Source organism: Panthera pardus, unplaced genomic scaffold (genome assembly GCF_024362965.1).
Source record: "Panthera pardus isolate Hobbes unplaced genomic scaffold, ASM2436296v1 HiC_scaffold_8, whole genome shotgun sequence".
Lineage (NCBI taxonomy): Eukaryota > Metazoa > Chordata > Mammalia > Carnivora > Felidae > Panthera > Panthera pardus.
Window position 1 is genome coordinate 110,816,363 of NW_026527013.1, and position 24,762 is coordinate 110,841,124.

General features: G+C 35.6%; 1 protein-coding gene across 9 annotated transcripts in view; it reads left to right on the forward strand.

Annotated features, from left to right (window-relative positions):
* The window catches only part of HDAC9 (histone deacetylase 9), a 929,650-nt gene that overhangs the window by 471,766 nt on the left and 433,122 nt on the right, over positions 1-24,762 (forward strand). For 4 of the 9 annotated variants that reach the window (XR_008420659.1, XM_053898416.1, XM_053898417.1 and 1 more), the window contains 4 exons: positions 10,996-11,237; positions 16,193-16,358; positions 17,330-17,456; positions 19,706-19,827. Coding sequence is in view for 8 of the 9 variants with exons in the window: in XM_053898416.1 (XP_053754391.1) it covers positions 10,996-11,237; positions 16,193-16,358; positions 17,330-17,456; positions 19,706-19,827 (657 nt within the window). In the remaining variant the exon portion in view is untranslated. The remainder of the gene's footprint in view (positions 1-10,995; positions 11,238-16,192; positions 16,359-17,329; positions 17,457-19,705; positions 19,828-24,762) is intronic. The other 5 variants (XM_053898419.1, XM_053898423.1, XM_053898418.1 and 2 more) reach the window with 3 other exon arrangements.

Here is a 24,762-nt window from a genome sequence, read left to right on the forward strand (position 1 = left end):
AACGAGAACCTTAAGCAGGCTCCATGCTCAGTGTGGAGCCTGGTGCAAGGCTCGATCCCACGACCCTGGGATCATGACCTGAGCAGAAATCAAGAGTCGGACGCTCCACCGACTGGGCCACCCATGCACCCTGTAAAATATATGATATTGTTTTAACAAAAAAGTTTTCAGTATCCTTATATCAAGGTTTATGCCAACATAAACTGCATAGAAATTAAATTGGTTACCTGTTTTGTAGAACTCACAAGTAAGAGTGAAGTGGCTAAGATCATGGACCCTGGAAGTGAATGATGTCTATTCTCATTCGCGTTGTACCAGTTAGTAGCCATGTGACTTTGGCCAAGTTTCTCCGTGGCCTCCATTTCGTCATCTGTGACTAAGGACCATAATCATCTCTGCCCCACTGGTAACCGGATATTACAACCTCATATAGTGTTGTACAAAAGAGTAAATGAATTAACATTTATTTTGTAAAACATTCAGAACAGTGTTTGGCACATAATAAGCACTGGTATTGGTGTTGGCTTCGTAATTTAAATTAAAAGAAAGCAACTCTCCAGACTGACTAACATTATGGTATCTTTGTTCTTAACCAAGTTTAGAAAGCCAAATTTAGAATCCGCATAGGGAAGTCACATTTTATTAGAATGCTCAAGCCCTGAAAACTTTGCATAATTCCAAGCTTGCATAATTATTTTAAAACTCACATATTCAAAGTGCTTCCTGACAAAGGATAGTGGGTATTTCTACTTGTGAGCAAAAGTGGTGCCACCATGTGGCAATAACATAAACACAGGTGCCAATGCATTTGTCTGGCTAGATTTGAAATTATGCAATGTTAGATGAATTTTTATTTTTTAGCATTTACTTTTCTCCCAAATTGTGTGTACAAAGTGGAACTTTATTATTTCCAATTCAAAAATTCTAAATTCCCACAATTCCACAAAATAGTAATGCATGTTCTTTGAAAGAGCAGTAATGTAATCTGTCTCTGATTTGAATTTAGCAAATAAAGAAATAATGTAGTGATTTTCAAACTGAATTCCATGGAATCTGGATTTCCAGGGGAAGGAGCCAGAGCGGAAGTTAGTGGGTAGGACATCAGTTCCTGCTGAAGAGTTGGGCTCGTCCTGGTTTTATATGTTGGGGCTGTTCATAATGTTTTATTTGAAGAAAGTGTCCAGCTGTTTAAAGAAATGTTTTTAAAAGTCAGTACAATCCTATATTAGAAGGTTTTAGTGGGACTTTAAGACTTTTTGGTTTGTAATAAAGATCTCCTTAGAACTTCACAAACAACCCAGATCTGGAGAAGGGGAAAAAAAAAAAGTGCATTGGTGGAGATCCTGTTTCCATCCTGTAGGATTGAAGATTAGAGAGTAGATATAAAAGACATGGTTTGAATCAAAGAGGAAAAGAAGGGAAGCATCATACCTGGTAGCATCTCTGCTCTTTTCCTCCTCCTACTTTTATTATGTTCTTGTCTTGAGTATATTAAGCATTGAAGCTCTCAGGAAAGATTGAAAATTTTTTTCTGGTCAAAGGTATTTGTTTTTTGCTGGCAGGATACAAGAACACACAAAAGCTCTTTTTCTCATCAAAAAAGAACATAGTTACATACTTCCACTGACAAGGGTTCCTGATAGAAGAGTGGGAACACACCCTTGGAAAAAAAGTCTGTTTTCTGAAGAAACAAATATGATTTGGACACGAAGAATGTTGTTGGAGATGGGTATCTGCCAAGAGAGCTAATTTAGTCAATCAATATTCACTAACCTTAAACTTACTTATTAAGTTTATTTTATGTGTCAAATGATGAACTAGAATACAGGGTTACAAGGGAATCTGCTGCTTCAAATATTAGGTTTTCATAAGCAGAAGGAAGTATTGTTAACCATTTGCAAGTAGTAATAATTTAGTGATTGTAACCTAGAAGAACTTACAGGTTGTAGGAAGAAAAATGGAGAAGGAAACCATTTGTCGCACTTTCACAGAAATTCTTACAGAAGTCAGTTTGCTCTTCCCAGATGATGAGTGCTATATGTGGCTAGATAAATAACTTCATAGATTAACACTTATGTTTTCTATTTTGAAAAACACTAAAATTTCTCATCTACTGAAGGTTTCATTTACAGGTACCATTATGTCAACTTAAATTTTTATCTCAAATTACAAAATAATATGGATTAGGTTCTTAGCTCCTATTACCTTGAAGTCCCATAAATTGGCTTGATCTAGTTTCCCTACTGCAAGAAGCTCAATGAAGCTTTTACTGGGTTCTCGAATAGTGAGGAACTAGGAAACACTGCGATAGTTTAGAACTAAGTGGGTATTACAAATGAGTTGGCAATTCGTGTTTGTGTTATGGTTTGTTATGACTGCTTAATTCAAAAGCATATTTGCAGAGAGGGAATTTGAATTAAGTAAATCAAAATAGTAAGGCTTTGATTAAAAAGTTAGCTTTCTTTAACTTAAATGTTGATATTTCAAGGCCTACTGAAATTTTAGTCATTTGTGGTTATTTTTGTTTCCTGTTCAGACCCCTGGGAAATAAGAGAATAGTAAATCAAAGCCCAGATTGCTTCTCGCGTGTATTTTCTTTTCATTTATGCCGTGTATTAGTGCACTTTAAGAAACTAAAGACACGTATAACTTGAACAGAATCACTTTGAGGGAGAAGTGTATTTCCGGAATAATCAACTTAAATAATTCTTGTTTTGAAAATTATTCTTTTCATGTTTGATAATTTCCTAATTCTTTTTTATTTCATGATGATGCTATTATAAGTAGTAACTGGAAAATCATCTAAGAATATTTGTACTACTAAAGTGAAGTTTGGGCAGCTTTGTCATCAGACTGAGGATGTATTATTTGTTTTCCCATTTCCCAATTTTAATGTTAGGTACAGTCACATTTATTAATTTCCTTTTTCAGAGAAAATGTGCTTTCTAAGGCAAAAATAACACTATACATTTCAATGAAAAGCTTTCAATTAAGGGTGTTCAGTATTTTTATAAAGTCAATTATTGGTTATTTTGGAGAAAGCATTGAAGAATTTTGATAAAATAACTTATTTATTCTTTATTTACCTTTATTAAAGAAGAATTTATTCTTTTCTATTTACATTTAGTAATTTAATTCTTCATTTTTCAACCTGGAGACCAGAAAATTCTTAGCTTACAGTTTATCTGTTTTGGCCTAATTTTCTTTTTTTTTTTAAGTTTATTAATTATGATAGAGAGAGGGTGCAAATGGTGGAGGGGCAGAGAGAGAGAGAGAGAGAGAGGGAAAGAGAGAGAGAGACAGAGAGAGAGAGAATCCCAGGCAGGCTCTGTGCGGTAAGCGCAGAGCCCCGTGAAGAGCTGAATCCCATGAACACTGATATCATGACCTGAGCCGATATCAAGAGTTGGATGTTTAACCCACTGAGGCACCTGGGTGCTCCTTGCCTCATTTTCTAATATAATCTAGAATAATCCTTTACAAATTAGGCCTTATTGTTTCAATAATTTAGCACTGTGTCCTGTTCTTGGTGATCTCTGTTGAGACAAACAGCATACATGGGTATATTTTATTTTACTCAGTGTTCCCACCCCACTTTGGTGGTTATTACCTGTCAGCACACTGAATTTTAAGAGTACATTGTGACATGGGAGGGGTGCCTGGGTGGCTTCATCGTTTGGGTGTCCGTCTTCGGCCTAGGTGATGATCTCATGATTCGTGAGTTCAAGCCCCATGTCGGGCTCGGTGCTGACAGCTCGGAGCCTGGAGCCTGCTTCCAGATTCTGTGTTTCACTCTCTCTCTGCCCTTCCCCTGCTCATGCTCTGTCTCTGTCTCTCAAAAATAAATAAATGTTTAAAAAAAAAAAAAAGAGTAGATTATGACATGGGAAATGTGAAATGACACATTAGGTAGAAAAATATCTGAGATCATTTTTTTTTACAAATACTTATTCACTATTAATGGAAACTCATTCAGTTATCAATAATTTAAGCAGTCAAATATTATTTATCTGAAGTTTGAGCAGTCAAAAAGACCTAGTAAGTAATTGTTTTAGGATTTTACTTGGGCATGTGTATACATATGCATACATGCAGTGTTTCTGATTTTATACCCATGTGATTCCCATGACTATCATTTATTCATTTATTTTTTCATTCATTCCAGCTATGCATTAAGGCATTACTATATTTTTATGCTGTACTAGGCACTGAAAATACACTCCTTTTTCTCATGGAACTTAGGATAATGGTGAAGGGAGACTAATGTTATGAAAAGAATTGAAGAATTTAATAGGAAAATGCAATAAAACTCAGAAGGACATCCTAGAGCAAGTCATTTTTATTATATGAAGGATAAATAAAAATCAGTGTAGAAAAATGGGGTGGGATTGGGTTTTAGGAAGTGATAATGTTTATGAGACATCTCTGAAACTTAGGAGAGCATGGTGTGTTTAAGGAATTGCAAGATCAGTATGACTCACGTGAAGGGAAAGTAGGTGGTATTGAGGCTGGAAACACAGGCAGAAAGCACGTCATGGGGGGACAGGCCAGTTATGTTAAAGATTGGGTTCTGGGGCACCTGGGTGGCTCAGTGGGTTAAGCGTCTGACTTCGGCTCAGGCCATGATCTCGCAGTTTGTGAGCTCGAGCTCTGCGTTGGGCTCTGTGCTGCCAGCTTGGAGCCTGGAGCCTGCTTCTGATTCTGTGTCTCCCTATCTCTCTGCTCCTCCCCTGTTCATCGTCTGTCTCCCTCAAAAATAAAAAAAACATTTAAGAGAAAAAAGATTGGGGTTTGTTGATTGGTTTTCGTGACAGAGGACTGCTTTAGTAAAACAGGCAGTGGTAGTGGAGAGATCTTAATGGATACAAAAAGTATTTGAGTGTCGAAAAGATCATTTCTGTCAATTGGATATGGGTAATAAAAGGGACACTTCAGTTGTCTCTTGTTGCAATAACTGAGACCAGAGGTGCTGGAGAAATAGTAGTATTAGTTAAGTGGAGATTGCTGATAGTAGTTATACATTTGGGTTGCAAGTTTGGAATAGATGTTTAGGTTGGAGATAGAATTGTTACCATATAGGAAGCAAATAGTCCTGGGAATGGAAGAGATCACCATGGAGGGTCCTGGAGAGAAAATAGAAGGGGACCCAGCTGGGATTCTGGAACACCAACATCATTGCCTTTAATGTGTCATGTTTTCTAAATAAGTTTATGGGTTGATCTTCTGCATCAAAATATGAGTTCTCTGAAGGCTTTCCTACTTCTCTTATTGACTAAAAACTATTTTGTTATTAAATATGGCTTCACAAATATTTGCTGAATAAAGGAGTTAATGAAAAATGATATGTCGGCCTGATGATACATAAAAGCAATGACTATAATGTTGTTTTAGATACATACAGCCCTGTGCAATATCTGATACTTTCTTTAGATAGTATAATACTTAAGAATTTGTGCTATAGTATAGTTATTGAGATAAAGGACTAGAGAGAAAAGATTCAAACAAGCATCAGACAGGGCCCTGTCCTTAGATAGCTTTATGCTCTGATGTAGCCAACAGGGATAAGGAGTAAAAATGTAAATAAAATTACAAAGTTGTATATGTTTAGTTCCAAAAGACTCTTAGAAGGGTGGGGTGGCAGGTGATAGTCAGGTATCAGAAAAGGAAATATCAAGGAAGTTTAAATGGGCTTAAATCAACTTCGTGAAGTTGAAGGAAGAAAAAGATTTGAGTTCTTATGTTTATTTCCCAAAACCCATGTATTCTATCCGAAAAACTCTCTTCAGTGATGAAAATAACCAATGACAAGGAAGTGGTAGTGAAGCTAGAATCTATCCTCCATTGCAGAGTAAACTCTTGAAGATTCCTCAAGGTGAGATTGACATACAGTGCTGTAGTTAGGGCAGAGACCATAATGAGCTACTTTTTGATTGCCTTCCACCCATCCCCAAGACCTCTTCAATAGCTTTTCAAGAAGGCTCATGAAGAAAACTGCTTATGTTAGCTGATCAGATAGTCCGAGCAACATTTGGTTCTCCCCAGATCTAGAAATTGTAGTTCGTATGTCCACTTGCCAGTGATTGTGGACAACCATTTCCTTGGTATAGAGAACTTAATTTTCACGTACACTGGCTGTACAGGTCTGCATCGGTGACGTATTCTGAGTTGCAGTTGCTGTATATGAACATTAACTGAAATAAACATGGTCCTAATGTATATTACATTTTTGCAAGTTTTAATTTTTAGCTAAACTGACACATAGAAATTGGTGGTGAGTCTGTGCCGATGCCATTTTTTTGTAAAAACCTGAAGTTTGCAGTCTACTTCTTTGAGATCTTACCAGAGGAACAGCATCAACAGGCTGCAGCCATAGTTGTGATTGTTGTAAATGGCCAAAATTGTGTGTCCGTAGAATTTTTCCATCTGTGGGGTTTGCAAGTTGTTCACTTAAAACATTCTTAGAAAGAATGGATTCTTGTTTATAAGATAAAGAGAAACCAAAGATTTCTGTTTATGAACATACAAAAATTCTCTCTACTTAACCTTTGCTGTAGATAACAACAGTATCTATGGTGAAGAATGAAACACTCCATGGCTACTAGATTATTCTCTGAACTCTGAATTAGTACTTTAATAGTTTAAAAAATATATTTGTCAAAGAAATTTAGTTACAAGTATAAACAGGGCATATATGTTGCTTAAATAGATGTGATTGTTATATACATCTACATGATCTGAGATTTTAATTTTGAAATGGGAGCTTTTTTGTTTCCATGTTCATTAAAAACTAAAAACAGTTTCTAAAAGAAAAGTGCATGAGTTGATTAATGCTAAAAGAAGAATAAATAACTATCAAACAATTAAGAAAGACACTGGAGAAAGAATGACAAGGGCTTTGTAAAGTGGTAATTAAGACTAGTTAATATATATGTGGAAATGTTCTGACTGGGCATGTGGTATTAGAATTAATAACATAAATATAATATAACATATATTTGTGTTGGCATGTGTTTGAAATCTCAGACAAACATAGTGAGTCTGAATAAAGCATGAAGTCTTGAGCTAAAGTAATTGAGGTCTGTTAAAAAAAAACATTTGTTTATAACTAGTGCTACTAATAACTACAATTTGTTCCATCAACTTCCTTCTAACTTATGTACTACTGGCACCTGTTCTAAGTAATTTGTAAGGAATTTGCATGCTCCTATGCAAGAAATGTTATGAATAGAGATGATTCCATTTCCTCATTGTTAAAATTGGTTGTTAATTTTTTTCTTGTAAGTTGGTTATTTCTAATTATGATAATATAGCAGCTGTGGACAATGCCCTTTCTTTCACATCCTGTGATATGAAAGTGACTGTAACTTGTTGAAACTCAGCCCTGGTATTGTGTTACTATTATTGCTCCTGGAGAGGCTTATTAGCCTGTCACAGAAGCTGTAAGAAAAATCCATCATTTCTTTTGGAATACGATGAGTCTTTGTCACCCACAATACAATTAATGTTAAAAATAGAAAGAATGCTTATGATATGATTATGATTAGCCAGAGATGAGCTATTGTCCAAGTAACAGAACTAATCCAGCAGGCCAAAGATGACCTACACAGAACCATCAGTTTGCTGATTGCCATTTCTCTCTGAGTTTGATGAAATATTCATGCCTTTGCTCTCCTCTCTGCAAGCACTATTGATTTCTTGTATAAACGCTGCTATATTTAGTCTAGACAAATGGAATGTGGATTGCTGCTGAATAAATTGGATGAAAGACTGGGATCTTGCTTGCCGCTTTCTCTCAGTCTTGGGCAATTATTTATAATCAAGAGCAGTTTTTCTAAGTTGAGGGTGATTTTTCACAATTTAGTGATTAGTCTCTGAACAAAGGCAAGCAGTTAGACACAATCATTTCTGTTGGGATAGCAGGTTAAGAAGTCAAATTACCCTTTGAGGTTGACAATAGCTGTTTTGGAGAGTTCTGGGACTTTTTTCCCTTATCTTTTTTTGTGGGAAGGTTTTTTTTTTTTTTTAAGAGATTCAATGATCACAATTTATGGATAATAACAATGCCAACAAGGAGAGAGGCCAGTGTCTTTTGAAATTCTACATTTTGTCTTTATAGGGATAAATTCTGACCTTTGTTTATTGGGATTTCCATGTAAACACTGGGGGCTGTAGTTTGGCCTTTTTAATGCAAAAATGAAATACGTCATTAACAGTCATTGCTTTTGGTTGGAATTATGCCAACTCTATAAATTAATGTTCAAAATCTCATGTTACTCCAGAGTCTTGATTGAAAGTTCTATAGCAGGTACTGCAACAAAGAGATTTTAGAGGCCACTATCCTCATTTAGTCCCCAACTCGTCACAATTACTATCTTTCCTTTCATAAACATCAGTGTTTTAGAAGACTTTGTCCACCAAACAATGGTTCATTAATAAACTGTTTTACCATTTTCATTAAAGTGACATATGTAGCATCATCAACACAAGCTTCTGATCAATACACTGAAAAATGACCAGTGTTAGCAACCCAAGATTGATACCAGCCCCCCTTCCACCTCACCCACCTGCCTTGTACACATGTGCAATTCAAGTGACAAGTAAGGGCATTAATGTTTCATTTAGTATTTGCAGCCTTAACTTCTACAAACAAGATTTCTGTTAGCTTTTCTTGACTTAATGAAAATAGCTCTTAAATCCACACAGAATATAAACTTTGTAGTTCCCAACCTGGAATCTACAGATGTAAGTTACTTACAGTAGTAGTCAGAGCATTAAATGCAATTTGGAAAAATACAGAAAAGTAAGAAAGGGAAAATTATTCCTATTTCCACCCCACATACAACTATCTTCTGTACCTCACCAGTCTTTGGTACACGAATTCAGAGACTAATACAGTTAAGAACCCAATGCTCTGGGAGGGTTGGAATTTTTGTCATTTTTGCTCTACTGCTCAGTCCAGCATCTAGCATCAAACCTGAGAATTTAAGGTTCTCAATAAATGTATATTGACTTAAATGATATTTATTTAAAGAGCTATCATAGGGTATGTGTCACTTCTATTACTGTTTCTTCACTTAATGTTGTAATAGCATTTTTCATGTTCCCATGATTTAATGATTGTGTATTTTTCCACCATATGGATGTGACATATTTTACTTAGACATTTCCTTGTAGCTGGTGATTTTAATTAAAATAATAATACTTCAATAAATAGTATGACATTGAACTGTTTTTTCCTGTTACTATTGTTTCCTTAAGATATCTTCCTACAGTTGGCAAACCTGAATCAAATGGTAAAATACTTAACACCTCTTCCTACATATCACCAAATTATTTTTTAGAAGTTTTAAGCTATTTGGTAGTGCCACTTGCAATACATAATTGTCTACTTGGTATTATGCTTACACCATACAATGGGCCATTATATACACACACAGGCAAATACATGAATCATATAGATGATATTTAATGTTTAGAAAACAATGGCTTACTTTCACTTAAACTTTATATTTCTTTACTGGTAAAGATAATTTTTTTAAAATTGCTTGTTTATATTCCTTTATTTTCTTTTTCCTTTTTCCATTTTTCTAGAAGTTTTAGTGTTTTTATTTTCTAGTACTAAATGGAAATCACATGCAATTTTATTTGCATGCTTGTTCTTAATATTTTTGTTTTGTGAGCCACACAGTATCATCTAGTTTCATATGCAGGAAATTTCAATTTTTGTATAACTTAAAAAACTCAGAGCATTTATTGAGAAATGTACTATATGTGTTAAGTCCTTGGAGTGGATTATTCCATTTAGTCCTTTTAATAGTTCCATGTTGTTACTGCCTGTCTTCCTTGTCTATGAGCTTTTGTGCTTATGCCTTCCATCCTACAAGTTATCTAACAGGAGTAGAATTATATGTATGTATGTGTGTATATATATATATATATATATATATATATATATATATACACATATATATGTATATATATATGTGTATATATATATATATAATATGAACTGTTATGCATTGTCTAATTTATTTTAGATATTTAAATTTTAAATGTCCTATAATTATTCTCATCAAATCTTCTTCCTCTAGTGGTTTGATTTGTTTTAGGCTTCCTCACCATTTTTCTGCCTTGCTCATTTTAGGAATAAGGTAACTGAAATATTATCATTTTAAGAACAGTACATAGAAAGTTGGCTACTTTCACTCCTTGATGTTTGGACCTGGGACCATTGTTGTGGTTGGTTAGCTAACCTACTCATCATTTTCAAGATTTTAGCATGCAGATCTGTCGTTTTCTTTGTTAGGTCCCATAGCCCTACAGATACCTTGCTAAAAAGCTTTAATTCTTAAGGAATTCCTTTCTTTATTTGTTTGTTTATTTGTTTATTTATTTATTTGGGAGAGAAAGAGCACAAGTAGGGGAAAAGGGCAGAGAGACAGGGAGAGAGAGAATCTTAAGCAAGCTCTACGGCTAGCACGTGCCTGAAGCAGGGCTTGATTTCATGACGGTGAGATCATGACCTGAGCCAAAATCAAGAGTAGGAAGCTAAACTGACTGAGCCAACCAGGCACCCCAGGAATTCCTTAATTCTTAAGGAGTGTATCTTAGAATCTGTCTTCTGATTCTAATTACAAACCAAAATGTTTGCAAGTGTAGAAATTGAGTTGTGATACTTCTGTGTTATAACCTGGCATCTTCTCAACAGAGTTGCATTTTTTTGTCCTAAGTTTACCTGACTTGCATAACTGATCAAGTAGAATAGTTTTTATGAATGACTTATATACCAGTAAATGATTAGATTCATCTTTTTGGTGTTTTGTTTTGTTTTGTTTTGATTCATCTCCTTGAAAAGAGAAATTTAGAAGATTCATGAAGGGGTATTAGGGTATAATAATCCCTTTTATTTTTTGTTTGTTTCCAAGTCACTGTACTAATTTCTTATCCTCTGTCATGCCCCCTACCCCCACCCTTTTTTTCCCCCTGTTTCTCTAGTGGATGTGAAATCAGAGGTTCCTGTGGGCCTGGAGCCCATCTCACCTTTAGACCTGAGGACAGACCTCAGGATGATGATGCCTGTGGTGGATCCTGTTGTCCGTGAAAAGCAACTGCAGCAAGAATTACTCCTTATCCAGCAACAGCAGCAAATCCAGAAGCAACTCCTGATTGCAGAGTTTCAGAAACAGCATGAGAACTTGACACGGCAGCACCAGGCTCAGCTTCAGGAGCACATCAAGGTAGCAAATGTTTCTTTGCCTCTGACCTTTTCACTCCAGAAGCCTGCAGCATGACATGAGCATAAGAAGGAGCACTGGGGTGGGGAGAGGAGGAATGTTTAAGACATGGAGGTATGGAGGTATGGCTTGGAGGAAATTGTGATTTTACTGGTGAAAACCTTGGGTAAGTAGTAAGAATGCTGATGAAAAACCTGCTTTGCTTCTTGGAGGGGCCTCCACTACTCTCATCCATTAGTTTACAGCATCAGTGGTGGAAAATAGTGATTCTTACCTTCTGTTTATTCTCTGGTATGTGAGTTTGTTCATTTGCCCCACTTATCTATTCTCCGCCAAGAATCATGAATGACCCTGGGAAGATCCATTGTGTGTGTGTGTGTGTGTGTGTGTGTGTGTGTGTGTGTGTGTGTGTGTGTGTATTTATTTATTTATTTATTTATTTATTTATTTATTTATTTTTGAGAAAGAGCACATGAGTGAGTGGGTGAGAAAGACAAAGGGAGAAAGAGAATCTCAAGCAAGCTCCATGCTCAGCACAGAGGAGTTCAATCCCATGACCCTAGGATCATGACCTGAGCCAAAATCAAGAGTTGGATGCTCAACCGACTGACCCACTGAGGCGTCCCTTCATTTTATATCTTTAAAGAATCTGCATAATCTATTTATCAGAAAGGATAAATTAGTCACTTTATGCGAAGAGAGAGACTGTGTTGTTTTGGGTTTTTTTTTTTTGTCTATAAGTGGATATTCTTTTTTTTTTAAGCTTTTATTTAAATTCCAGTTAGTTAACATACAGTGTAATATTGGTATTAGGTGTACAATATAGTGATTCAACACTTCCATACATCACCCGGTGCTCATGACAACACATGCACTCCTTAACCCCCATCAGCTATTTTCCCCCATCCTTCCAACCACCTCCCTATAAGTATACGTTCTGAGTATTTTCCCTACGAAGAAGACCCTATAATATTCATTCAAAATAATGACAGAAAAAGCTCAGTAGAATTATATTTGAAGAAACCTGGGCAAATATTTTCAACATTTTTATATAAGTTCAATAGACCACAGATAAAAATTTATTAAAAGAATTTTGGGTGTAGTTGACAGTTTGAGACCGAAGTTGTTTACATTATTCTTGGAGAAATATGTCTTTGTCCCAGAATATTTTATGATGGACTATTTTGTTGTCAAGTCATTTTACATGTATCTATGTATCTATTTCTTCTTGTATCTTTAAGATAAATGTTACTTTAACTTTACTTGTGAAATGTTTCAAATTCTTGACAGAGGCATTTAAAACAAGGCTATTTTGTTCTGATTAAGTACATGTTTAGTTTTAATTTATTATGACAATAATATAAAGTAGCAAATATTTATAATAAAATTCCATTTTTATGGAATAAATAATAAAATGGAATTTTATTATAAATACTTGCTACTTTATATTACTGTCATAATTAATTATCTGCGTCCTTCAAGATGATTTAAACACATGTTAATTTACTAATACAATCAATTACACATTCTATCATATTTATAATATTGTACAATAGACGCTTGATCTATTACTCACTTGCATATTGGATACAGCATATTTATGTCAGATTAATATAGATAATTAATCTGTGTTGATGTTATATAATTTTACCACATTAATATTAGTATCTGAGAAGGTAAAAGTTCTACCTTCTTCCTTGTGTTCTTTGTTTTTTAAGATATTTCCTTAGTCTGGAAAGCCTATTGTATCTTATATTCCAAAAAAGCCTTTGACATCTGGTATAAAATGTCATGATTTTTTTTTCTTTTACTAGTGAACTTTACTAAAAGAACTCTAGGGGCACCTGGGTGGCTCAGTCAGTTACGTGTCCAACTTCTGCATGTGTCATGATCTCATGGTTTGTGGGTTCAAACCCTGCGTCAGGCTCTGTGCTGACAGAGCCTGGAGCCTGCTTCAGATTCTGTGTCTCCCTCTCTGTCTGCCCCTCTCCTCCTCACACTCTGTCTCTCTCTCTCTCTCTCTCTCTCTCTCTCTCTCTCTCTCAGAAATAAATAAACATTAAAAAAATTTTAAAAGAACTCTTGCAATTTACTGATCTGTAAGATACCCTAAATTAAGAGTGGGGATTTTGTTTTGGGTCTCATGTGGAAACAGTAGCTCATAACTGTATTGAGTAGAATAGGAAACCTTAATTTAGTTTACAGGATTATTTTTGAATGACTTTAAAGCATTACTATTTGACCCTTGAAAAATATTTGGAACATTGGTGTTTAGATTTCCTTCTCCATTCATTCTTGCCATGTTAGGATGACATTGATGAATGAATAAGATTTATATGCTTCACCATACTTTTTGTGAAGGATTTTTTAAACTTTTATTCATTAAATAATCTCTACCCCAAATGTGGGGCTTGAACTCAACAGCCCTGAGATCAAGAGTCACATTCTCTACCAGCTGAGCCAGCCAGGTGCCCTTCACCATGCTTTTTAAGGTAACTGTATAGTTCATTTTACTGTGGTACCTGACTCACGTTGCACTGAATACAGGGCAATAATAAAAAGTTGCTGCTTTAAATACTTCTTTTCACTTATATTTGATGCATTTTGTAGTTGTAAAGAGCCATAGGAAAGTTTTTGAAGTAATGTATTTTTTCATTTTACTCACAAGTCAATAGTAGCAAGTAAGTAACTGATTGTTACTTTAGCTCAAAGTAGTATAGTTAGTTTACTGACATCTGGAAAATAGAGGAAAAGAGGAGGCTCTTGACAGGAAAAAGATTCTGAGATAGCCAAAAGGAAAATTTACCTTTTAAAGTGATTTTCTAAAGTAGTAAGTCGTTTTCTCAGAAACTAAAGACCTAATTTAAATTTCCTTTCGAGTTTAGGAAGCTTTTAACTTTTTAAATTTTAATTTACTCTTTCATGGGAAAGGGTAAGAATTGGTGCTTTTAACTTTCATTTGGATTTTATGTTTATGAGGAACACATAGTACATGAAGCTTTTATTAGCATCAATTTTTGGCTTCTGTCATCAACATCTCTTGAGTTAGATGTTGTTATCCCATTTTTCAACCCACATAAGCTAAGGCAGAGAGAAATTCTGTAACTTGCCGAAGGACACACAGCCAGTAAATGGTTGTTCTAGGATTTTTAGCCTTGCCTGGTCTGCCATCAAAACTACCACATCATCCTCTCTGTGTCCTGTATCAGTCCAGAACATCTGAAACTGGGGGTTGATGTTTTATTTCCTTCTCTTTTTTTTCAATATCATTCCTGCAGTCTTCAATAATGAATAGTAGCTATGGAGACTAAGTTGTGTGATTTTTCTAGTTTTCTAAAATAGATTAAATTTCAATTTCACTGGGGCTTTGGTTGAAGCAATGAATCAATTTGACCACTCCCAATAGCTGTAAAAAGTTAATATTTAGGAGTGCCTGGGGGGCTAAGTCGGTCAGGTGTCCAACTTCTGCTCAAGTCATGATCTCGTGGTCCATGAGTTCCAGCCCTGCATTGGGCTCTCTGCTGACAGCTTATAGCTTGGAGCCTGCTTCGGATTCTGTGTCTCCTTCTCTCTCCATCCCTCCCCTGCTCACACTCTGTCTGTCTCAAAAATAAATAAACATTAAAAATTTTTTTAAAAGAATTAATATTCAAGGCATAGTTTAAGTGAAGTTATAAACTTTTCCTTTAAAATGGAGTATGTAGAAACGTCCAATAAGGGACTGGTATCTCAAAGCCAAAATGGCGAAGATTTTAATGTGAAGAGTAACCAGAAATGCTTGTAACCATATCCTTCTGGGAGAGGTGAGGCTATTATGGTCTGCATACAAAGTTGGCTTCCTTTTGCTTCAGAGTAACTCTCATGCCATTCCACAAAGCTTTTTGGTTTTGTTCTCTTACTTTTCAACAAAAATTTCAGACTTATATTAGGTAGATACCTAAAACAGCAAATTACGCTAACTTCATTAGGACTGAGATCTAAATATAGTAATAATCATTAAAATTAGTGTCGTTCAAACTTACCCAGTAAATTCCATATGCATTGTGAGCATGATGTGTGAAGGAGATTGTTTTTCTGACATATGAGGACCCAGGGCTTTAAGTAGTTTAATAAGGTGTCTAGATTTCTTATCTGGTAATATCAGAGCCTGGGTAGAACTCATCGTCTTTAGGTATTCGTCAGTGAGCACATTTACCGTTATTCATTTTCTCTGCCTGAGAGAAAACTGACATCTCCATACAGTTTTTAAGAAGCCTTCATATTCATGTTCTTCTTTGTTTGGAAGTGAATTCAAAGGATTCAGACAACCAGATAGTAGTTTAATGGAAGTGACTTCATTTTGACCACTCTCTCTATTCTGAGTGTTTTTGCCTGCTGGATGAATGAATGAACGTTTGCTGCTTTGAGAACAAAGCCTATTTTGGATGTATAGATTACATTAATCTGAGAGCCTTCTCTGTAAGGTTTAGGAATTTTTAACATTCATTCTGTTTTAGGTAGACTTCTCCCAAATTAACTTATTTCTCACCATTCCTTAGATTTGATTATTTTCATACTATTTCTCAGGATAAGAAATGAAGATTTCCATTGTTTATTTATAATGTGAGAGACGTGGTAAAACAGACTTCTGGGCCATTTCTGTCTTTGCCTGTTTTCATATGTTTCAGTTGTACAAAGGAAAGCTACTCATAGAACTAAAGATTACAGTGAATTTGGTAACGAGTTTTGGTGGGGCGGCACAGGAACTGAAGCTACCTAAAAACTTGCTTATATGACATTAAGACCATCTATGGCATTAGTTGTTTGTCGTTAGATTTCAGTCATCTACTGAAAAAGTGAGTAAAAATGTAAACTAAACGGAAACAAACTCCAGAAGCTCCTAACAGTTTGATTTTGGTCAGTGATGACTGTAACGCCTAAAGAAATTGCACACTCTCATGTCTTTCTCTTCTCGCAAGTTGCAACAGGAACTTCTAGCCATAAAACAGCAACAAGAACTCCTAGAAAAGGAGCAGAAACTGGAGCAGCAGAGGCAAGAACAGGAAGTAGAGAGGCATCGCAGAGAACAACAGCTTCCTCCTCTCAGAGGCAAAGATAGAGGACGAGAAAGTAAGAGGCACCAGGGTAAAAAACGAATCTCTTCCCTCATGTTTAGCTGATCGTCATTCAGAAAGAAGCCTGATAAAGAGTGGCATTAAACTTGTCAAAACTGTTTGCATTTAATTAAAAGAATGAATTATGGACTCAAATGTAAAGCTTTGACATTCACATATTATCTTTCTGCCTTCAGTCTGCAGAGGAAGTAAACAGAGCATTGTTTGGCAAAGATGCTTATTTCTGTTGTTTTTGAGGCTTAAAAACAAGGTTCTAGTCAAGCGATCTAGCTATGCCATATTGTTTTATAATAAACTTACTTTCACATTTCCTCACTATGCCTTCCTCCCGCTCAAGTTATAATTAATTGTTCTCTGTAAGTCAAGCCTTGCCTCCATTTAGTTTTTGAGTACCCAGACTTTGGGAAGATTTAAGGCAGAACGTTTGTTTAAAAAAACTATCCACAAGAGGGAGACAGATCCAAATAATTCCTCTATCTGAGGTCAGTTCAAAATCAGGATGTAGCAAGGTTTAAAATCAGATGACTAGAACTGGAACAGTCAGCAGTAGTTATTTGTTTAATGCTCAAAAGAGGTTTTTAAAATGTTAGTTTTTCCAACTAGCAGTTCAGGAGAGGTCAGTGTATTGTGTTGTCATTTATATTGTCCCCCAAGAGTCTTGATTTTTAAAAGGCAGTGTTTTAGTCCTCATTTTTTTAAGTTTAGGAAAAAATTAGTGTTAATTCTGGGACTCCCCTTTCTGCAGAAGCAATTAAAGAAATCATCAAAGCTCCTTTGAAAATTGGCATTTTGAGCAGCAGTTACAAAACAGTACTGTGCCATTTCCAAAAGCCTGTTTTTAGACTCTGGTTTCTTCTTTTAATAGGAAAACTTCACATGCAGTGACCAGTGGTGTTACTTCCTAATTTTTGCTAAATAGTCCAGAGGCATGGAAGGACAAAGCCCCAAGTCAACATCTATTTCTGTATGTGTATGTTTCAGGAGCAGTGGCAAGTACAGAAGTAAAGCAGAAGCTTCAAGAATTCCTGTTGAGTAAATCAGCAACAAAAGACACTCCAACTAATGGCAAAAATCATTCCGTGAGCCGCCATCCCAAGCTCTGGTACACGTATGTTCAGTGTTTGGCCTTTTTCATTCCCACGGGTCAAGAACACAGGTTCTGTGTTCAGCCAGCCTGGGCACAAAACCGAGGTCTGCCGTTCTCAGCTATGTGGCTGTGGTCAAACTCCTTGAATTCTTGTCCTCTGTAAGAAGACTATAATAATAATAATACCTGCCTTCTCGGGTTGCTGGAAAGGTCCTGTGAAATAATGTGGTAAACTATGCCACAGAGAGCAGTGCTTCACGAATGTTAGCAAGTATCATCTTGAGGGCAAGGAAGTAGATATGTTTTTTGGTGAATGAGTAACAGAAATGTGGGGTGGGGCATAGAAATTAGTTCCTAGTTTGCATTTTTCTATTCTCAGATGGTGCATCTGATATCTTTACAATAATTTCTGAGGATTTGGCAGGTTGAGACTTTATTTTACTTGGCTCGATAGGAGGTGGAGATCTGAGCTATTTTTAAAAGACCAGAAGCTTTGCGACTTAAAAAAAAAAAAAAAGGCAGGAAGACAAGGGAGGGAAGGGAAAGAATGAGAACGAAGGCAACTAAGTAAAGCTAAGTCTTCAGTGACTAGTTTACGCCTGTCCATCTGACTTCATTTTTTGCTGCACTGTAAAATGAGTACCCTGGCTTCTGATACACAAGCTGACAACATAATGCATTATGGTATTACAGATTTATGGATCCGTGTTTCCCTGAGTCCAGGGAAAAGCCACTATGAAATACACAGTTCTCCTTTCAGTAAAATATGAAGGATGTGGTGCTTTTTAAAATCAGGACAAACAGTGATAGATAAAGCATATTTGGATAATAGGCTAATAGATAATAGTATCGTTGCTCTCATTTTATGTGTTTGCTGATTGACTATCGGATTGTACACTTGAATTTTTTGTGATCCCTCACATCATCAAGGTTAAGGAAGTAAATACTTGATTACTCTATATTGAAACTGGGAGCATCCCAGGAGTTCTACTGAAAAAGTTATTATCCTTCTGATTCTATTTTATAAGTATCTGCTTTTCTCAAAAAAAAAAAAAAAGGTAACTGAGGCAGATTGCAGAGTACTGTATGAATACTTTTTAATGGTTTACGTAATTTCCATCAGGCATGTCAGTTGACTTGAGAAGCCAGTCCCTGAAGAAAATTTTCAGATGTTCAGTTAACAGCCCAAAGTATTTAGAAATAAATACCATTTTATTACTTAAAATTACATACATAATTTATAACTAATTCATATTCCTTCTAAGTTACAGCTCATTTTAAGAAGAGATAATACCTTTTTTAAATGGGAAACAACTACGTACAAACAACGTGTCAGCTGAAAATTCTTTAGCTGTCCCCTTGGGTATATTAAACATGACTGTCAAATATCAGTTAGCAGTCCCTTTTTATACTGAACTGAACTTCAATAGGGCCCAACTCCAGACACTGTAAATCATTAATTTATGGAATCAGAATTTAATGCTTTTTGCTCACTATGGCTAGATGAAGTGCCCTTAAGCCAGTTAATTCTTGAGAATACGTGATTCAAATAGATAATACTGGCAGAACCCTGCCCTGTTCATTGGTTTCTTTGTATATGATAATCATGGGTGTTATATCCACTGGATACACAATGTTCAGTCCTGGAAACTCTTCTCCAGTGGTGCAGTACAACTCTTTCACTATATTTGTGCGGGGAAGAGAAAACATTTTTAAAAATCATTTTCATGTTGAAGAAATAAGCGATTGCCAATCTTTACCTTGTAAGTGCTGCAGAAATCAGGAGACCTGAGGCTGTTGACGCTGTACTATCTCTGTAGTAGAAAAGTCACCCTCATGTACTTTCATAGATTACCTAGCAGTTTTCAAAAATGAAGTCCTTCTATATATTAACTTTTATTTTGGTTATTCTACCTTGTTGACTAAAAAGGATTTGACTGATGACTTCGTTACTAGTATGGCTCTTAACAAAATGTGCACAGTAATCTCAGATTATCAACACTCAGGCTTTTGGTAAATTCTCTTTAGTGAAGCAAATTTCTGTGTAAGTGTGTGATCACACACGCCGTGGTCATTCTTGGGAATCCTGCAGCATTCTGTACCACTCTGCCAAAGTGAACTTGGTTACATGAGGCTGTGGTTTGTACACACTAAAAAGAAAGAACATAAACACAGCTGAGACACGTGCACAGCATGTGCAACTGATTATTGCTGGCCAACACGCAGTAAAAACTCCAGAGCAAATGGTGAGCCCTCTTTTTCTTTTGTAGGGCTGCCCACCACACGTCACTGGATCAAAGCTCTCCACCCCTGAGTGGAACATCTCCATCTTACAAATACACATTACCAGGAGCACAAGATGCAAAGGATGATTTCCCCCTTCGAAAAACTGGTAAGTTGGTTTAGCAAGACTCCACTTGCTCTTCCATAACATACCTGTAATTTAATTTTGCCTCTAGAGGAAAGGGTCAAAGGGTTTGAATCATAACTATCACACCCTCTCCACCCCTGCCCTTAGCATAAACAAATATGTGCATGTGTGCATACACACACACACACACACACATACACACACACACACACCCCAGTTTCAACATCAGTTGATGCAGTATATAATCAAAGTACCTTTTCAAATTTAAAAGTTCATCATGTTTGGATTATAAACAAATTATTGTCTTATTAGCAACAAAGATTAGAATTAGGGAAAATAGAAATTTGGTTTCTTAGAAAATTTAAATCTCCACCAATGAGGACCTCTGTAATTTCCTCCATTTACCTAAGTTTTTCTTGACCCTCAACCATTTACTACAAAAATGGGAATAATAAACTTTCTTTTCATCACACATTTTAAAATCCATAAATTTTAATTGTTTGAGTGGTGAAAACATATAAGGCCAAGGCTACCTACCTTCTGAGTAAGTGACTTGCCTAACGTCTCACAGATTATAAGAGAACTCGGAGTGATGGTTTGTACCTAATACTCTCATGTAATTATATAAAAACTTGCTTAGGGGAACTTGGACAATGAAGCTTCTATTTGGAGTTTAGTAAAACGCCTCTGGCTCTAAGGCTTGTATTTGTTTTCTTGTCTTCTCTTTTTTCAGCCCTCTGATATGTGCTTATTTAATTTGTTACATGCTCTTACCCCTGTAATAAATATATTTAGACTTTAGCTAGATATAAGCATAAATAGCATTTGTGTACATTCTATTCTAAACGTTATGTTTTCTTAGAGAAAGTTCTAAACTTAAAAATTTTTGTATCCAGAAATAACCCGAAAAGGTATTCAGAGAAGATAGTTTTGTCTATCGTATTTTACTCAGGTCTTCTTAAGAAGTGTACATGGTACATAACACTAGTGTACATATACAAATATGTAATTTGTATATGAAATCTAGAGAGTGGAAATGATTTCAAATAATTATATTCATTTTCCCAAGCAACCTTGAATAATTAAAATGGATACAGATTGTAAAAACACACGCTAAAGCTATATTCTGTCATAATTTACCTATAGCATAATGAAGATTTAAAAATAAACCCATCATAAGTAAGAATTTATTACCTACCATCTTATGTACCAGGTACTGGGGTAGATCAGTGAAGTATTGGAAAGCAATCCATGCCTTTTAATTTTAATAGCTCGCAGAGTTTTGCATTTCTACCATAAGACAATAGGTAGAGTAAAATGCTTCGAGAAGTAAAATACCTCAAGAAGACTATGCAAAGGGAAGAATGAGTTTTATGTATTACATCAGAATTTCACCCTATTATGTACAAATCAGATTGCCTTTCATGTCAATAAACTTCTCTGGGATAAAAGGAAGAAAGCAAAGACTGAGCCTCCACGTATTTCTAAAACATAGAGTATAGTTTATGGAAATTGATCCATAAAGGACATGAGTTTTAGAATGTGCAGACTTTGATCTGCTGTCTTGACATTTAGTTGCACCAGTGACATGTGTAGGAACTATTGACAGAGATTATGTGAATACTGCCCCGGGTCTCGGGGCAGTGACTGGCATTCAAGAGCCCAAGGAGTCACTAAAAGGAAAGAAAACATAAGTCCCCTTATGGCAGGAGGTTACTGATGAGTGATATAGTTACATTCATGGAGAAAGACTTCTACCCTGCTGTGCACACAGCCTTTGAATATATTCTTACCACTGGGAGACTGAAAACTGACTGCAGAACTGACACTGACTTTGAAAAGAAGTGGCATTTGGAGCCAGTAAAGCATCCAGAAAGAAAATCTGATCTTTTTCAATACTTCAGAACAAGTACTAAAAACCCACACTTTGTGTCCCAGTTTCCATGAGAACAGTTTAGGATTTTTTTCCTCTGTGAGGAATGACTAGCAAGCTGTTAATTTATTCTTGTAAAAATTCTCAGTCCACAACAGAATTCAAAGAGAAATCCTGCTCAGTGTGTATGTTACAAAATTTTATTCAAATCTGTACTAATACGAAAGACATTTACTGTGTCTATGTGATATATAATAATGGTGAAAAGATACAGCCCTTGTCTTTGCTAGTGTTATATTTTCTGTATTTGCCTGGTATTTGAAGTTGACTCCTTTTACATTGAAAATCTGACATTTATGAAGCATTAGACCAAGGATTTGTAAAATGAAACTTTTTCAAGCACTATACCAATGAAACTCTTGAATAGCCATTAATACTTTTATATCTGTATAGATGTTTCAAAATATCTCTTTATTCAATTCCCATCATCTAAGAGAAGTATGATATAATTAAATACAGATGTTTTCTACACATTATCTAGAATACTTAAGAGATACTCTTCCTTAATTACAAATAGGCAGAATAGTACTCTTCTAACTATAATCAATCCATTGTGTGAAAGTTTAGACATACATTTTCACTAAATGGAAGAGCACTGAAATATAGTCAAGCAATAATTTTTACTTCAGCATTTGTTGTATGTTTATGGCTTAATAGTTATTACCAAAAAAGTAAATAATAAACTATTACTGTAATTATAATTAAACATATGTAATGATTGGGGAAACTAAGATGATTGTCACATAAACCTACATCATATTAAATGAGATCTAGAGTAGTGGCATCATCGATCACATAGTGTAAATACCAGGATAGCTATAATAGAGTCAAGTTTTTCTACTGGGGCCTGATTATCACCCTCTGTGGTCTACTTGAATTTCACTGAACCCAATCTTGGATTTAAAAGAAGTTGTTAAATAAGTGGGTTCTCTTTTTCGATCTGCATATAATACTAAATGCAGTACCTTCAATTTCCTTTTAACCTGCATCAGGTCTGAATTGCCAGTATGTGTTAGTGAGATTTAGGGGATAAAGCTGGAACCAGAATAAGAAAAGTTTTAATGATCTTAAAATGATTAAAGTGGCCCCAAGGGCATCCCTGAAGCAGTGAGCACAATTTGGAACCTCTCTTGACCTCCCAGGACCCAGCCTGACAGTGATAACCTAGGAACAGTCACCCATAGAAGTTTCATTTGTCTGCAGAAATCTGACCTTTGTCATGCAAAGTAGACCTTTACTTCCTTCCCCTTAGGAGAATCCTAGTTGCTCTTAGAATTTGGGCATTTAGGAAGCATCAGAATAATACAAATAGGTGGCTGTAACCAGGCCCATTCGTAATTCACATGTAAATACAGAAATTGAGAGTCTTTTGATCCTTTCACCACAGTGAACAAGGAAGGATTTCATAATTAGTTGTGAAGTTGAGAATGAAGTAATTGTTTTCAACTTTTATATTTATCACCCACACTTAAAATAGCACTTCCTTTTAGAATTACCTTCTGTGATTCTTTTTGTTCCACGAGAGAAGGATTTGTTGATACTGAAATTTATAATATTTTACTGAACTTTATGTTTTGGCTGCAAATTATATTATAGTGTAGTAGGTGACTTTTTCCCCCTAATATAGTACCCTTCTAGACTGATAATAAACTATAAAATAGAGAAAGGAAGCTTCTGGGTCCAGACGCTTTTGAAATAGTACATATTTCTCACAAAGATACTGCATATGTGGTGACTTTGAACTGACCTTCAAAACCATTTGAATTGGATTCTATTTCCAGTGAGTGTGTACATATGTTTCATAAAATATTATGGTAAAAAAATTCTAGAAGTTTTATGCTCCATTATATTATTGGGGTCTTACCTAGTGAACTTTGCCTTTCTTTGAATGTTACAGTCATTCCGTTTAATACTTTTGAACAAAGTGAACTGGTTGGCTAGATTGACCTCTTAAAGCGTGCAAGCCATATAAAGCTTGGCATGGGCTAATAAGGCTGTTCCAGCCCCACTGAAATATTCATTTTAATGGTCAGCAACACTAGAGTAAGACTCAAGGATGGAAGGGGTCCAAACATAAGTTCAGATTTTGGAAGGCCGGTGTCATTTTCCACACTGAGTAAGTTGGAAAGAAGGCAGAGATGAGATATATAGCTTTATAAATCTCCCTCGGGATAGCAGTTAGAAGTTCTGTTGTGGTACCTTGGTGACCCATTCGAGTTATTATAATCCAGAATTAATACAACTGTTTTAAAATCAGTTTTCCCCCCTTCTGTCTTTCTAATTCTGTGTTTTTCTCATGATACACAAGCACATGCTTATGTGCACATGTGGGCATGCACACACGTTTCTGCACAGATAGCACTAAAATAGTGCTTATGCTTGTAAAAATGTCACTCAGAATCTTATTCCAGGTCAACAAAAACTGGATTATTTTTACATATCTTTAGCACTCTGCCTTAATTCCATTGTTGCGGTCATTCTCACTTAAAATTAGTAGGATATTTCTTTTGTGATAAAGTTACAGCAGTTTTCCCAGAATCAAAAAGCAATGTGGCACAGTAACAACAGACTTTGAATCCACCTACCCATTCAAAATGTGGATCCTCAATCTTAGGAAATTTACTTAACCTCTTTATCCTATGACTCTGTCATCTGTAAAATGCGAGTAATTATTGCTTTTGGTTCATATAGTTATTTTGGAAATTGCATTAAGTATTGCATGTAATGAGATTAGGATCTTAGCTAAGATTTAAGGAGTGCTTAGTTAATTTTATGTTTCTAGTTGAGAAGGAATTCAGTTTCATGTATTTTTATCAAGTTAAAACCAAATGTCTTATTGTTAAGGAAAGACTTTTTAAGGTCTGACATTCTGCCACATTTATTGATAAAACAAGTAACTGGGGAGAAAGTGACAAACATTGTTTTTAAGCTATGTGCAACTTGCAGTACTAATGTCAACATTGGAATAAAGGGTTTTGTCAGCTTTGTATTTGCCTGGCATTTCAGAGCCCAATATGGTATCA